The sequence below is a fragment of the Capricornis sumatraensis genome, chromosome 9 (genome assembly GCF_032405125.1).
Source record: "Capricornis sumatraensis isolate serow.1 chromosome 9, serow.2, whole genome shotgun sequence".
Lineage (NCBI taxonomy): Eukaryota > Metazoa > Chordata > Mammalia > Artiodactyla > Bovidae > Capricornis > Capricornis sumatraensis.
This window is the reverse complement of record NC_091077.1, coordinates 94,126,172-94,140,940: the sequence shown is the minus strand read 5'-3', so window position 1 is coordinate 94,140,940 and position 14,769 is coordinate 94,126,172. Positions and strand designations below refer to the sequence as shown.

The 14,769-nt window shown below is 38.1% G+C and overlaps 1 protein-coding gene across 1 annotated transcript in view; it reads left to right on the top strand.

Moving 5' to 3' along the window:
- The window catches only part of SKIC3 (SKI3 subunit of superkiller complex), a 90,386-nt gene that overhangs the window by 27,446 nt on the left and 48,171 nt on the right, over positions 1-14,769 (top strand). Inside the window, exons 17-26 of the mRNA XM_068980348.1 lie at positions 816-918; positions 3,086-3,262; positions 3,346-3,490; positions 3,660-3,738; positions 3,821-3,882; positions 3,990-4,046; positions 6,209-6,277; positions 10,799-10,873; positions 11,486-11,627; positions 13,330-13,423. Coding sequence (XP_068836449.1) covers positions 816-918; positions 3,086-3,262; positions 3,346-3,490; positions 3,660-3,738; positions 3,821-3,882; positions 3,990-4,046; positions 6,209-6,277; positions 10,799-10,873; positions 11,486-11,627; positions 13,330-13,423 — 1,003 coding nt within the window. The remainder of the gene's footprint in view (positions 1-815; positions 919-3,085; positions 3,263-3,345; positions 3,491-3,659; positions 3,739-3,820; positions 3,883-3,989; positions 4,047-6,208; positions 6,278-10,798; positions 10,874-11,485; positions 11,628-13,329; positions 13,424-14,769) is intronic.

Genomic DNA, 14,769 nt, shown 5'->3' with positions numbered 1-14,769 from the left:
AACCATTAAAAAAAGCACTGGAGTTCACTGTATTTGTTTTCCTCCATTTCTTTTTCCTTTTTAAAGAATCAGTGGGGAGTTTAATTCAGAAGTGTTGTATGTCATAAGTGACATGTAACTTAGACCATGAAACCCTTTAAAAAAATATTTTATGAAATTCCTTAACAGAAGGAGAATTCACACTTATTAAATGTTTACTAGGCAATTTAGGAAATTGCTATTTCTTTTAATTTTTATAGTATGAACGTGAAAATCACTCAGTCATGTCCGACTCTTTGCAACCCCACGGACTGTACAGTCCATGGAATTCTCCAGGCCAAGAATACTGGAGTGAGTAGCCTTTCCCTTCTCCATGGGATCTTCCCAACCAAGGGATTGAACCCAGGTCTCCTGCATTGCAGGTGGATTCTTTACCAGTCGAGCCACAAGGGAAGCCCAATGAATATTTTGAATGTAGAGAGATCAAATCTTGTTTCACGACACCAGATGATAATAATGTGATAGCAGGTAGCATCATATTAGGTATTTATTAAGTAATATCCCCATTTTCAAAGATAAGATTTTAAGAGGTAAGTAATTTGTTGAAAATCATGAGAATTCGTAGGTTTCGTAGATATTATCTTTTGATACGTTTACTCCAACAGAACCCTGCCATTTGAATTCTTCAATAAATGTTTGCAAGACCATGCTTAAAGATACTGTTTATAAAATACCATTAAATTTTGTCTGTAATATTATACCAATAAATTTATTTGATGTTCATTTTCAGTGTTTCTTTTACATATTTTAACAACTACAAACTTACCTGATTTTAGGTTTGGGTGAATGCCACCTCCTGTTGGCAAAAGCAGCTCTGGTCGATTATCTTGATGGGAAAGCTGTAGACTACATAGAGAAAGCACTGGAATATTTTACTCGGTTAGTGTTATTATTTATTGTGTTTGTTTTCTTGGTATTATAATAAAGTCAAATTATAAAATCATTCTCTGTTTATCCTATTAGCTATAGCAGTCATTATTCAGAATCGCAAACATAAAGAATGACAGACTAACCAATTAATTCTGCAACATACCTATTGTATTGATTTTGCACTGGGGAACAGATATAGTTTCTTGCTTTTAGCAGCTGGAATGCTGGATGCATAGAGAAGAGTGGGAAAGAAGTAGCTAGTGGAGTAGCAGCTTGGGTACCACTGTGTTCATGTTCTCTTTCAGGAGACCTAGAGGTACAAGTATCTAATTGGAACTGGTTGGTAAATGGCACTTTAGGTGTACAACTGGCCTTACAGTCAGTAGTTAGAGCCTGTGTTAGACTTATGGGTAGGACTAAAGGTGAAGTAGCAGTCTGATTGTTCCTGGAGAGAATTTGTGTAGGAAAAAAAGTGGTATCTAATAACAAGAAAGAAGACAAAATGTTTCAGCAACTCTGGTTATTTTATGAAACTATATTCATTATTTAAGTGGAATGTTATTTGTGATAGATGGCTATAAAAGGTACTCAAGTTAGATGCAGATTAATTTTTTTGCTCTTAAACATCTTTATTGTGCTTCAGTACCTTTCTTTTCCTACTTGCCTTCTCCTCTGTGTCTGATTGATTTCCTTGCTCTTGAATTGATTTGCTTTGAATATGAACCACATTTGAAGTAAAAGCTTCATTCTTTTTTCTCCCTCTGATTTGTGTACTTTCTTTTCAAGTCTTTCATAACACTTAAAACTCTTTCCATAGAGAATGGTATTGTGAAGAGGGTGTAATTTGTTTGAACTAGTATTTAAGGGTAAATGTGAGCCTTTGATTGATGATGCTTCAGCTCCAAATACTGCCTTTCTGAGTGGAGAATTTTGTTCTGGATACCATGTAGCACTCACAACTAATTACAAGCAGTTATATAGAACTTTTAAAGTGATAGCCCCAAGTTTGTATTTACTTCCATACTTGAATGTTCACATGACTTCAGTTCTTGTGTAAGGGCAATAGAAGTTATTTTACTTTACAGATATTTTATTTTTTACTGAACTTAAAAGGAGATAAGAGTTTGGGTTGTTAAAACTGCCAGTGATTCTCTTCTTTTTTTCCTCTCTGTTTTCACCTTTCATGCTGTCAATTTTCGAAACTGCTCTAAGATACTTAGGCAAAGGAGCTACAAATAGTATTGCCCTTCCTCCCGATCCTCACATTGGGCTTTTAGTGATGACTTCAATAATTTATCTTGTTTCTCAGAAAGACATTGGAAAATGATTTTTGGCTGGACTCCATGAGTAGAAAAGGCTATGAACAATGTTCCATCTGCTTGTCCATCTGCCAGCAACATAGCTGTTTGTGATGGCTGATTACCAAGACTTGGCTTAATTGTGCAATTGCTGTGTTTTATTTATAAGATTTTGAGAAAAGTGAAGAGAATGAATAGCTGAGATTTTCTCACTCTAAAAAGAAGTGCCCTTTGCTGCCATAGTTAATATTTTTATTTATTTTTTGAGCTTGTCCACTGAGTCTTACTTCCTTCAATAAATAGGGATTTTTCACACTTTCATATTTAGATTTTTGGTATCCTTGAACTCAGAAAGTAAAACTCCTTTGGATCACCAAATATATTTGCTATGTTATACATTTGCTAGTTCTTTTTTTTTAAATTTGAGGGCAATCAACCAAAACCTAAGTTTATGATAATCAACTAAGAGAGATTTACTGACTTTAATGGTTTGGTTTTTGTTTAAATAGACAAACACAAAAAGCAAATTTAAAAGATCCAGTATTAAAGGTAAATTTTAATGGTCCTGGATAATTTATTGATTTATTTATGGGATTTCTGCTGCTTCTAAGAAAAATGATAACAAGTACCAAAGAAATGTTTGCACAGTTTCTGTCACTCAAAACAATTGCTTCTCCTTCCCCTCTTCCCTTCTTCTTAAAAAGGAGATAATAAGATATAGATGTTAGTAAATTCAGTAAAGCATTTCTTGCATTTAATTAAGGAACTAAAGACTGTATATATGTACACTTTCCTGTTTTAATTGTATGTAGTAGTGAGGGAGATAAATGCCATACTTTTTGGAAATAATTTTTAAGCATCACAGTTTCTTTTTTTAGGGCTCTGCAGCATCGGGCTGATGTGTCTTGCCTTTGGAAGCTAGTTGGGGACGCTTGTACCAGTCTGTCTGCTGTCTCACCATCTAAAGTGAATGTCAGTGTCTTAGGAGTCCTTCTGGGTCAGAAAGAAGGAAAACAAGTATTAAAGAAAAATGAGCTCCTCCATCTTGGAGGAAGGTAATTTACAAAGATGGTCATTTGATGACATTCAAATTAGAACGTCATAACAAAACATAACATTCACTTTTATATTTCCATAGATGTTACGGTCGTGCATTAAAACTGATGTCTACATCTAATACGTGGTGTGACCTTGGAATTAATTATTATCGCCAAGCACAACATCTAGCAGACACAGGCAGCAACACAGATGACCTTCAAGAGTTGTTGGAGAAATCTATGCATGTATGATTTTGAGAAATTTTTTATAAACTTTTTTTTAAAAAACTAAGGTCTTTTCTGAAAGATGCTTTTAATAAAGTAAATACTAGAGTGTTGTCACATAAACTCACAGTTATCTGTATATAAATACTGATATTCCGAGAAATGAAATGTATCTAATTTTACTTTTCAGTGTCTGAAAAAAGCTGTGAGACTTGACAGTAATAATCACTTATACTGGAATGCTCTTGGTGTAGTTTCCTGTTATAGTGGTAAGAATTGAGTTAACACTTAAATATTTTTAGATTGTTTTAGACAATAAAGTTCAGGTTTATCAAAGTCTGTATTTTTCAGGTATTGGAAATTATGCCCTTGCTCAGCACTGTTTCATCAAATCAATCCAGTCAGAACAAATTGTGAGTGTTCTGTGTCTCTGTCTATGAAAAAGAACATCAAAATGTACTGTTAATAATTTTCTGAGACTGCCATGTAGACAAGGGACCTAATTTTATTTGTTTTTTAGAATGCTGTTGCATGGACCAACTTGGGAGTGTTATACCTTGCAAATGAAAAAATTGAGGTAAATACTGTATTGTCTGCTTTGTTGTTTTGTAAGTAAAGAACGTTTTCTATGTATGATCTCTTCATAATAACTAAGCTGCTTGTGGAGAAATACTTTGCATGTTGTTTATCTAGCGTTCTCGCTGATATGCTAGATGTTGGATAGCATTTACTTTACTATATTGAACGTTGAATGTGTAAGATTTGTTTTCCTTTCCATGTCCCGAGAAATTTCTGGTTTTATAATTATGTTGTATTTTCATTTAGAGCTTAAACAATTTTATTATGAATTATTTGGGTGTTTTTCTTTTTATCTTTCATACATGTCTTAGGGGTGGGATGATGAAGTAAGGGCAATGATTAGTACTCTTTAGAAACTTAAATTTAACCCTTGCTTTGGTGATTTAGATTCGCTTTTAACAGATATTAATCCCTTTATATGTTCTGTGTACTTTGTCATACTCGAACAGTTGTATGTTAGAGAATTGGAGCTACAGTAATGGGGAGCCTGTTTGTGGGTCTTGTTTTCTCCTCAGGTGGTAAAGAATACACCTGCAATGCAGGAGACCTTGGTTTGATTCCTGGGTCAGGAAGATCCGGTTGAGAAGGGATTCAGTCCAGTGTTCTTGGGCTTCCCTGGTGGCTCAACTGGTAAAGAATCTGCCTGCAGTGTGGGAGGCCTGGGTTTGATCCCCACATTGAGAAGATCACCTGGAGAAGGGAAAGGCTACCCACTCCAGTGTTCTGGCCTGGAGAATTCCATGGGCTCTACAGTCCATGGGGTCGCAAAGAGTGGGACACAACTGAGCGACTTTCACTTTCAGAAGTTTCCATGGATCTGTAGATAATAGCAGTCTATACTGTTTTGTGTTTCAGCCAGTATATTGAATAACATCCTTTAAAAATAGCTCAGTGATATTCTCAGGGATACATGAAGTCTCTGCAAAGACTGCTTTGGAAGACTGAAAATAAAATGAAGAAAAATACTAATTTGGATCTTAAAATATGTGAAAATATTTTTTAAAAATTTAAGCAAAGCCAAGTCTTAGTTAATAAGCTATGACTGTGGTTTTATGGTAGTGTTGCCCGTGAGCCTACATTCTCGTAAGGAAGAAAAGACAATATCAGCCATGCAGAGATTATTGGGAAAACAGTGTAAAGCTATTATAAGCTATTCTTCATAGCAGAAAAAAGAAAAAAAAAAAAAACAAAACCATGTGATTTAAAGTGTCTAAGTGGGGTATCTTGAAAGTTTCCTAAATGTTTAGTGCAGATTTATGTTAGCCATTCCTTTTCACCCACTAGCAGTTCTCAGACCATACTGGTTGTTATTAATAGTTTTATGTTCCCAGTTAAGGCAAGGGAAATAGATACAGTCTTCTCTAAGTATTTCCATTAAACCTGTGTTGTGGTAGTTGCTCAGTCATGTCTGAGTCTTTGTGACCCATGGACTGTAGCCCTCCAGGCTCCTCTGTCCATAGGATTCTCCAACCAGGAATACTGCAGTGAGTTGCCATTTCCTTCTCTAGGGGATCTTCCCAACCCCTAGATTGAATCCAGGCCTCCTGCACTGCAGGCAGACGCTTTACCATCTAAGCCACCTGGGAGGCCCTCCGTTAAACCTGTGGATTAGCAAATAGCTGGGTGAAGCACTGAAAATTTTGCAGACCAAGAGGTAGACACCTGCGGTGCCCTTTCATTGAGGACCAGAATTCCCAAGCCTGTAGAGAAATCCGTTGTATCCAGAACTCTTTTGCACATGCTCAGTCGCTGAATCGTGTCCAAGTCTTTACAACCCCATGGACTGCAGAGTGCCAGACTCCTCTGTCCATGTAATTCTCCAGACAAGAATACTGGAGTGGGTTGCCATTTCCTTCTCCAGGGGATCTTCCTGACCCAGGGATCAAACCCATGTCTCTTGCATTGGAATCCAGATTCTTTACCACTGAGCCACCTGGGAAGCCTCCAGAACTCTTTTTAGGACTAGGTGTTTAAGACATTGTTTTAAGTGTTGCTGCACATACACGTGCAAATTGTGCTTAAACAGTGAAGTTTTAGTTCACGGTTTCATTTCTATTTATGTTTACAAGTCTGATTTTTCTTACTCTCTTATGCTTTTTTAATATAAGCAATTTAATATTAGATTTATAAACTGACTATTTTTTTGTCTTTTTTTCCTAGCAAGCTCATGAAGCTTTCAAAATGGCTCAATCCCTTGATCCATCTTATTTAATGTGCTGGATTGGACAAGTAAGATACATAACATATAGTTATTAATAACCTGTGATACAAATAACCTATTAATAGAAAGTGGTATCAATTCAGTTCAGTCGCTTAGCCATGTCCGACTCTTTGCAACCCCATGGACCCCAAAAATTTAGATTTTTGTACTGCCAAATAGGAATCAAGTTACTAGTCTGAGTCTGTCATGGACTAATTGTTTTAACTTATCAACTGCTGGATTTCACTTTTCACACCTGGAGAAGAAGGGGATTGGTCTGAGTGGCCTCCTGGGTTTTGTGTCTTTCAGTTCAGACAATAGTGGGAGCATCACCCATAGTAGAAAATCAGTAATCAGTGATTCAGTTCAGTACAGTTCAGTCGCTCAGTTATGTCTGACTATTCGCAACCCCATGGACTGCAGCACACCAGACCGCCCTGTCCATCACCAAATCCCGGAGTTTACTCAGACTCATCTCCATTGAGTCAGTGATGCCATCCAACCATCTCATCCTCTGTTGTCCTCTTTTCCTCCCACCTTCAGTCTTTCCCAGCATCATGGTCTTTCCAAATGAGTCAGCTCTTCGCATCAGGTGACCAAAGTGTTGGAGTTCCAGCTTCAGCATCAGTCCTTCCAGTGAATATTCAGGACTGACTGATCTCCTTTAGGATGGGCTGGTTGGATCTCCTTGCAGTCCAGGGGACTCTCAAGAGTCTTCTCCAACACCACAGTTCAAAGTATCGATTCTTTGGCGCTCAGCTTTCTTTTTAGTCCAACTCTCATATCCATACATGACTACTGGAAAAACCATAGCCTTGGCTAGTCGGACCTTTGTGGGAAAGTAATGTCTCTGCTTTTTAATATACTATCTAGGTTGGTCATAACTTTCCTTCCAAGGAGTAAGCATCTTTTAATTTCATGGCTGCATTCACCATCTACAGTGATTTTGGAGCCCCCAAAAAGAGTCAGCCACTGTTTCTACTGTTTCCCCATCTATTTGCCATGAAGTGATGGGACCAGATGCCATGATCTTCATTTTCTGAATGTTGAGCTTTAAGCCAACTGTTTCACTTTCATCAAGATGCTCTTTAGTTCTTCTTCACTTTCTGCCATAAGGGTGATGTCATCTGCATATCTGAGATTATTGATATTTCTCCTGGCAATCTTGATTCCAGCTTGTGCTTCTTCCAGCCCAGCGTTTCTCATGATCTACTCTGCATAAAAGTTAAATAAGCAGGGTGACAATATACAGCCTTGATGTACTCCTTTTCCTATCTGGAACCAGTTGGTTGTTCCATGTCCAGTTCTAACTGTTGCATCCTGACCTGCATATAGGTTTCTCAAGAGGCAGGTCAGGTGGTCTGGTATTCCCATCTCTTTCAGAATTTTCCACAGTTTATTGTGATCCACACAGTTAAAGGTTATGGCATAGTTAATAAAGCAGAAATAGGTGTTTTTCTGGAACTCTCTTGCTCTTTCAAAGATCCAGTGATGTTGGCAATTTGATCTCTGGTTCCTCTGCCTTTTCTAAATCCAGCTTGAACATCAGGAAGTTCATGGTTCACATATTGCTGAAGCCTGGCTTGGAGAATTTTGAGCATTACTTTACTAGTGTGTGAGATGAGTGCAATTGTGTGGTAGTTTGAGCATTCTTTGGCATTGCCTTTCTTTGGGATTGGAATGAAAACTGACCTTTTCCAGTCCTGTGGCCACTGTTGAGTTTTCCAAATTTGCTGGCATATTGAGTGCAGCTCTTCACAGCATCATCGTTTAGGATCTGAAATAGCTCAACTGGAATTCCATCACCTCCACTAGCTTTGTTCATAGTGATGCTTCCTAAGGCCCACTTGACTTCACATTCCAGGATGTCTGGCTCTAGGTGAGTGATCACACCATCATAATTATCTTGGTCATGAAGATCTTTTTTGTATAGTTCTTCTGTGTATTCTTGCCACCTCTTCTTAATATCATCTGCTTCTGTTAGGTCCATTTCTGTCCTTTATTGAGCCCATCTTTGCATGAAATATTCCCTTGATATCTCTAATTTTCTTGAAGAGATCTCTAGTCTTTCCCATTCTGTTTTTTTCCTCTATTTCTTTGCATTGATTGCTGAGGAAGGCTTTCTTATCTCTCCTTGATAGTCTTTGGAAGTCTACATTCAGATGCTTATATCTTTCCTTTTCACTTCTCTTCTCTTCACAGCTATTTGTAAGGCCTCCCCAGACAGCCATTTTGCTTTTTTGCATTTCTTTTCCATGGGGATGATCTTGATCCCTGTCTCCTGTACGATGTATGAATCTCCGTCCATAGTTCATCAGACACTCTGTCTATCAGATTTAGTCCCTTAAATCTATTTCTCACTTCCACTGTATAATTGTAAGGGATTTGATTTAGGTCATACCTGAGTGAACTAGTAGTTTTCCCTACCTTCTTCAATTTAAGCCTGAATTTGGCAATAAGGAGGTCATGATCTAAGCCACAGTCAGTTCCCGGTCTTGTTTTTGCTGACTGTATAGAGCTTCTCCATCTTTGGCTGCAAAGGATGTAATCAATCTGATTTCGGTGTTGACCATCTGGTGATGTCCATGTGTAGAGGCCTCTCTTGTGTTGTTGGAAGAGGGTGTTTGCTATGACCAGTGCGTTCTCTTGGCAAATCTATTAGCCTTTGCCCTGCTTCATTTTCTACTCCATGGCCAAATTTGCCTGTTACTCCAGGTGTTTCTTGATTTCCTGTTTTTGCATTCCAGTCCCCTATAATAAAAGGACATCTTTTTTGGGTGTTAGTTCTACAAGGTCTTGTAGGTCTTCATAGAACTCTTCAACTTCAGCTTTTTCAGCTGTACTGGTTGGGGCATAGACTTGGATTATCATGATATTGAATGGTTTGCCTTGGACACAAACAGAGATCATTCTGTTTTTGAGATTGCATCCAAGTACTGCAATTTGGACTCTTGTTGACTACGATGGCTACTCCATTTCTTCTAAGGGATTCCTGCCTGCAGTAGTAGATATAATGGTCATCTGAGTTGAATTCACCCATTCCAGTCCATTTTAGTTCACTGATTCCTAGAATGTCGACGTTCACTCTTGCCACCTCCTGTTTGACCACTTCCAATTTGCCTTGATTCATGGATCTGACATTCCAGGTTCCTATGCAGTATTGCTCTTTACAGCATCGGACTTTGCTTTTGTCACCCACAACTGGGTGTTGTTTTTGCTTTGCCTCCATGCCTTCATTCTTTCTGGAGTTATTTCTCCGCTGATCTCCAGTAGCATATTGGGCAGCTACTGACCTGGGGAGTTCATCTTTCAATGTCCTATCTCTTTGCCTTTTCATACTGTTCATGGGGTTCTCAAGGCAAGAATACTGAAATGGTTTGCCATTCCCTTCTCCGGTGGACCACATTTTGTCTGCTTCTGTTAGGTCCATACCATTTATGCCCTTTATTGTGCCTCATTTTACTAAAACTCAAAATCCAAGGAAAAGCTTGAGGTAAACATTCTGAGTACTTTAATGCATATATATCTTTAATTTTACATTCATTCATATCAGTGATACATAGTCACTGATTAGGTATCTTCTATTGTGCTTTGGCTTTTGGGTCTGATTCTAGTTAATTGAGTGGGTGAAGCTCCCAGAGTTAGAAAAGGCAAACTCCTGTTCCCATTAGCTGTGGTAGCATTTGAGAACAGTGGCATTACACAGTAATCTCTGTGTAAGGTTTTGGGCCCTGGGGGCCTGAGAATTTTCATTTCTAACTACTCCCAAGTGAGGACAATGCTGCTGGTCCAGGGACTTCACTCTGAGTAGCACTGATGGAGGTCAGTGGATCTTAGGTGCTCCTCAGAGTCACTAAAGTATTTTTTTTTTTTAATCTTTAAATTATTTTTGGCCTTACAAATAATTTGTTTCAGGAGGTAACTAGTAGATTTAATTAAAATGATGATGATAGAGTGAAGCTTAATATTAATTTCTTGATTAGTAGTGCATGATAATTAAAAAAACCCTGCTTTCTTATAAAAGATAGATGAGCTTGAAATTAATTTTGACTATAATGAAGTCTTACTATTTGAAATCCTGAGGCAGTGTTAAAAATAAACATGTTGAGACTCTACCCAGATCTATGGAAGCTAGATTTCTAGGGGTGAGATCTCCTTTTTAAAAAGCTTTCCAGCTGAATCTGAGGTGACCCTGTGATTAACCAAGTACCTGTATGTATAGATGGGCCAGTGCGGGGGCACGCTGGGTAGTGAAGGGAGAAGGTAGCATAGTTTTATCAGAATTTTGAGGAATTTCATGTGGCTTATTCCACCACTACCTGATTGCAATGGAGTTCTTCAAGTCTCTATTAGCTTAAAGGCTCATTTAACAAGTCATTCTGGTCCTCTGAGCCATGGAATATGGTAGTCAAGATTGAAAAAGAAATTAACTTTGCTTTTAAGCACAGTTAGAAAAACCTTTGGTTCCTCCAAAAACTCATTTATTATTATTATTAGTAGTAGTAGTATTCCTTTTGAACATATTAAGACCCTCCTTTTTCCTTTTATAGGCTCTAATTGCAGAGACAGTTGGAAGTTATGACACCATGGATCTCTTCAGGCACACTACAGAACTCAGTATGCACGTAAGAATTTGAGTGTTCTTCAGGATTCATTAATGAATAATCTTTTAACTACCCTTGTTGAGAAAACAAATACATGGTGATGTCAGATGCTGATGATAGCAGTTGTCTCTACTCTTTCTTCTTTCTTGAAAAATAGATAAACTCTCATTAAAGAACTTCAAGCACTGATGAAGAAATGACTTTGGGGTCTAATAGAGGCAGTAGTCATGCAGAATAGAAACAGACTCAAAAAAAAATAAACTGAGATAAACACTAGACTTGGTTGACATTTTTAGATTATTTATGAAAGCATTTAGAAATCTTTTGATTGGTCATTATTTGTTTGACCTATGGGAATGATGCTGAGAATCATACCAAACCATCAGGAGGGACTCTGTTTTCTCCTCTTTATTTATCCCACTTATTTCCTCTACTTAGGTTTGAGGCAAGTGATTTAAATATATTCTTAGTTGTGTTGTATCATAGTGACCTTTTATTTAAAGGCAATTAATAGCTGACTTAGAAGATGAAGAGCCGATATTTACTGTATTGAAGTATGTTGTTTTGTTTCTTAATTTTTCTTGGCAGATTTATTACTCTGTGTCTGCTTGTTAACTTTGGCTTTTTTTACAGACTGAGGGAGCAATAGGTTATGCGTATTGGGTCTGTACAACATTGCAAGATAAGAGCAACAGAGACACAGAGCTGTACCGGTATAACATCCTCCAGATGAATGCAATTCCAGCAGCACAAGTGGTCTTGAGTAAATACGTGGGTACGGCACCTGTTATATAGCAAGATAAATGAATAATTGTTGGGTTAATTTAAAGAATTTAAAGTTAATTCCAAATTAAATATTAGTTCTTAAGACATGAATTTTCCCTTTTCTCCCCATGAACAAGTATGAAGAAGTCAGGTAAACTGAAAACCAGAAGAGAAATGCAGCATCATTGTAATCTGCAGGCTGGTAATACTCTGCCTGCACTGAGCCTGGGGCATTTGAGGAGAAGGCGATTCGTTTGTAAATGTCAGCACTTTAAGACATTAACGTGTTATGCAGTGTCCCCAAATGAGTGACTTGAATGAAAATTTCCTAGAGCCTTACTGAGAAAATGTAGGATCAGAGATTTTACTGATAGGATTCCTTACAGAATGGGAAACATTTGTGAAGGATTCCTTACAGAATGGGAAACATTTGTGAAGGATTTTACATAGAGGTAAGCTGATGCTGAAGCTGAAACTCCAGAACTTTGGCCACCTGATGCGAAGAACTGACTCACTTGAAAAGACCCTGATGCTGGGAAAGATTGAAGGCAAGAGGAGAAGGGGGTGACAGAGGTTGAGATGGTTGGATGGCGTCACCGACTCAATGGACATGAGTTTGAGTAAACTCCGGGAGTTGATGATGGACAGGGAGGCCTGGCGTGCTGCAGTCCACGGGGTCACAAAAAGTCAGACACGACTGAGCGACTGAACTGAACTGAAACATTTAGCTTTCTGCAAAATTCAGATGCCTAGAACAATGAACTTTTTCTGACAGTTGTACATAGCTAGGTTTTTGAGTCTCTGAGGGAGCCGTGTCATATACTCCTTTAGCAAAGTCAACTATATGTGCTTGGCCAAGAAATATATTAATTTAGAAGCAGAAAGGAGAGAAAGTGGGGATAAGAAAAATGGAGATATCATTTGTTGCTGACTGTTGGCTTCAGCGTCAGTGTGGATGAAGGGCCTGAATTTCCTCATTCACTTTGACTCAGTTTGGTTACCTTCTCCTTGTGAGATGACTTAAAAATTTTTCAAGAATCACTTTGTGTGATTTTCATCTTATACTGTGAACCTAACTATCACAAAAGATGGGATTGTGCTTCACTTTGTTAAACAGTTCAATAAGAGATTTCCCAGCACAAGTTAAGTAGTTGATAATTCAGGTGCATTTCTTTTTCCTTTGTATACTTCCTTTATAGTTTTTTGATGTTTTTTGACATTAGAGTTTCAAAATACTGCATTGAAAGTGCCCAAATCATCTTCTCTTTCTAGTGCACAACACTGATTTTTTTTTTTTTGAAAAAAAGTGCATAGAAACTGGAACAGAACCACCAAGATAAATTGTTGCTAAATCTAATCAAGGAAGGTTTATGTGATTAGCCAAAGAACTGAACTTCCTTATAATTTAGATGACTAGTTTTAACATGAGCTCTGATTTTAAATTGTTATACCTTTAGGAATAAAAATGTATTTAAACTTTGAAACATGAATAGAAGCCATGTATAACTATAGATATTATTCAATAATTTAAAAGAGTTATAGAATGATTACTGGTATTTTATAGTTAAGATAAACTCCTATTCTTAGCAATGCATGTGACCTCAGGAAATAATCTACTGTTTAAAGTATCGAAAAACTTGAAAACAAAAGTAATGTTTTTACAAATACAACCATTACGTACATATTGAGAAAAGATGTTTTTGGATTTCCAGAGAGAATTCAGAATTATGCTCCAGCTTTCACAATGTTGGGTTACTTAAATGAACATCTCCAGCTGAAGAAGGAAGCAGCAAATGCGTACCAAAGGTAAAGGCTCCCTTAAATTTAAACGTGGTCCTTCTCGGTCAGTTGGCCAATAGAGCCTCATTTTCTTGAAGAAGGTATAAATAAAATGTTCTGATTCCTTTCCTGACCTTTCATTATTTATTATTACTACATTTTGAAGGTGAAAAAATACAGTTCTAAATTTTCAACTGTGTTTTGGTTTCTGTTGCTCAACCTGAGAGAGAGAGAAGAAAAAAAATAAAACCAAACAAAAAACCTTCTCAGATTTGTTTTAGAAAAATCTGTTCATTTATAGTTTGTCTTGCTTTATTAAATACATGTGTTTATTCAGATAAGAAGTGAGATTTCACGAATGAAAAGAAAGTATGTGTTTGTTTAAATCATTTTATTGTTGACTACATAGTGTTTATTCATGCAGTAAATATTAGTTGAACTGCTGCTGTGTGTCATGCAGTGTCCTTGGCCTGGCAATTTAGCAGTGAATTAAAACAAATGTAGGCTCAGTTCTTACGGAGTTCTGGTGGGGGTGAGGTACATGGTAAGCTAATAGACATCTGTGATAGTAACAATTGCTAAGAAAGGAAATCAGAGAAGAGTAAAAGGCCAGACAGTGGAGGGGCAGTGAATTTGAGATAGGGGTAAGAGGTAGGTTTCCTGAGCAGGCAGTTGAGGTCTGGCCTAGTTGAAGTTGGCCGTAAGTCATTTGGTCCTCAGGGAGAGAGCATTCCAGGCAGAGGGAACAGCAGGAGCAAGTGTTCTGAAGCAGGAGCGGCCTTGACGTTGGGGAAACCAGGACAGTGTGTGCGGGGGAGACGACCAGCCTGGAGAGTGATGGGAAATGAAATCAACCTGAGGTTTTCCTTCGCTGCAAATTCACTGATCTGTGAATGAGAAAATCACTACTGATCTCATGGGTACTAGATGAAAAGTTAAAAAAAAACCTGAATGCCTAACTTCTGTGGTACATCATTGCCCTAAATCAATAGAAACCTGTCAGATAAAAAATAATCAAGGTATCCCAGATGCTTTGCCGTCCTTGTGTAGCTCTCTCTGTAGTTCACAGAAGTGGTCACTAGATGGTACTGAAAGCTGTAGTTATTTTGCCAGGTGTGTGTGGGAAGGTGTGTGTGTGGGGGAGATGTTTGTGTGGGGAGGTGTGTGTGGGGAGGTATGTGTGGGGAGAGGTGTGTGTGGGGAGGTGTGTGTGTGTAGGCAACAGTGGTGTGGGGGGGGTGTGTGGGAAAGAGGTGTGTGTCGGGGGGAGAGGCGTGTGTGGGTGGGAGAGGTGTGTGGGGGGGGAGAGGCGTGTGTGTGTGGGGGAGGTGTGTGTGTGTTGGGAGGCATGTGTGTGGTGGGGGGAGGCATGT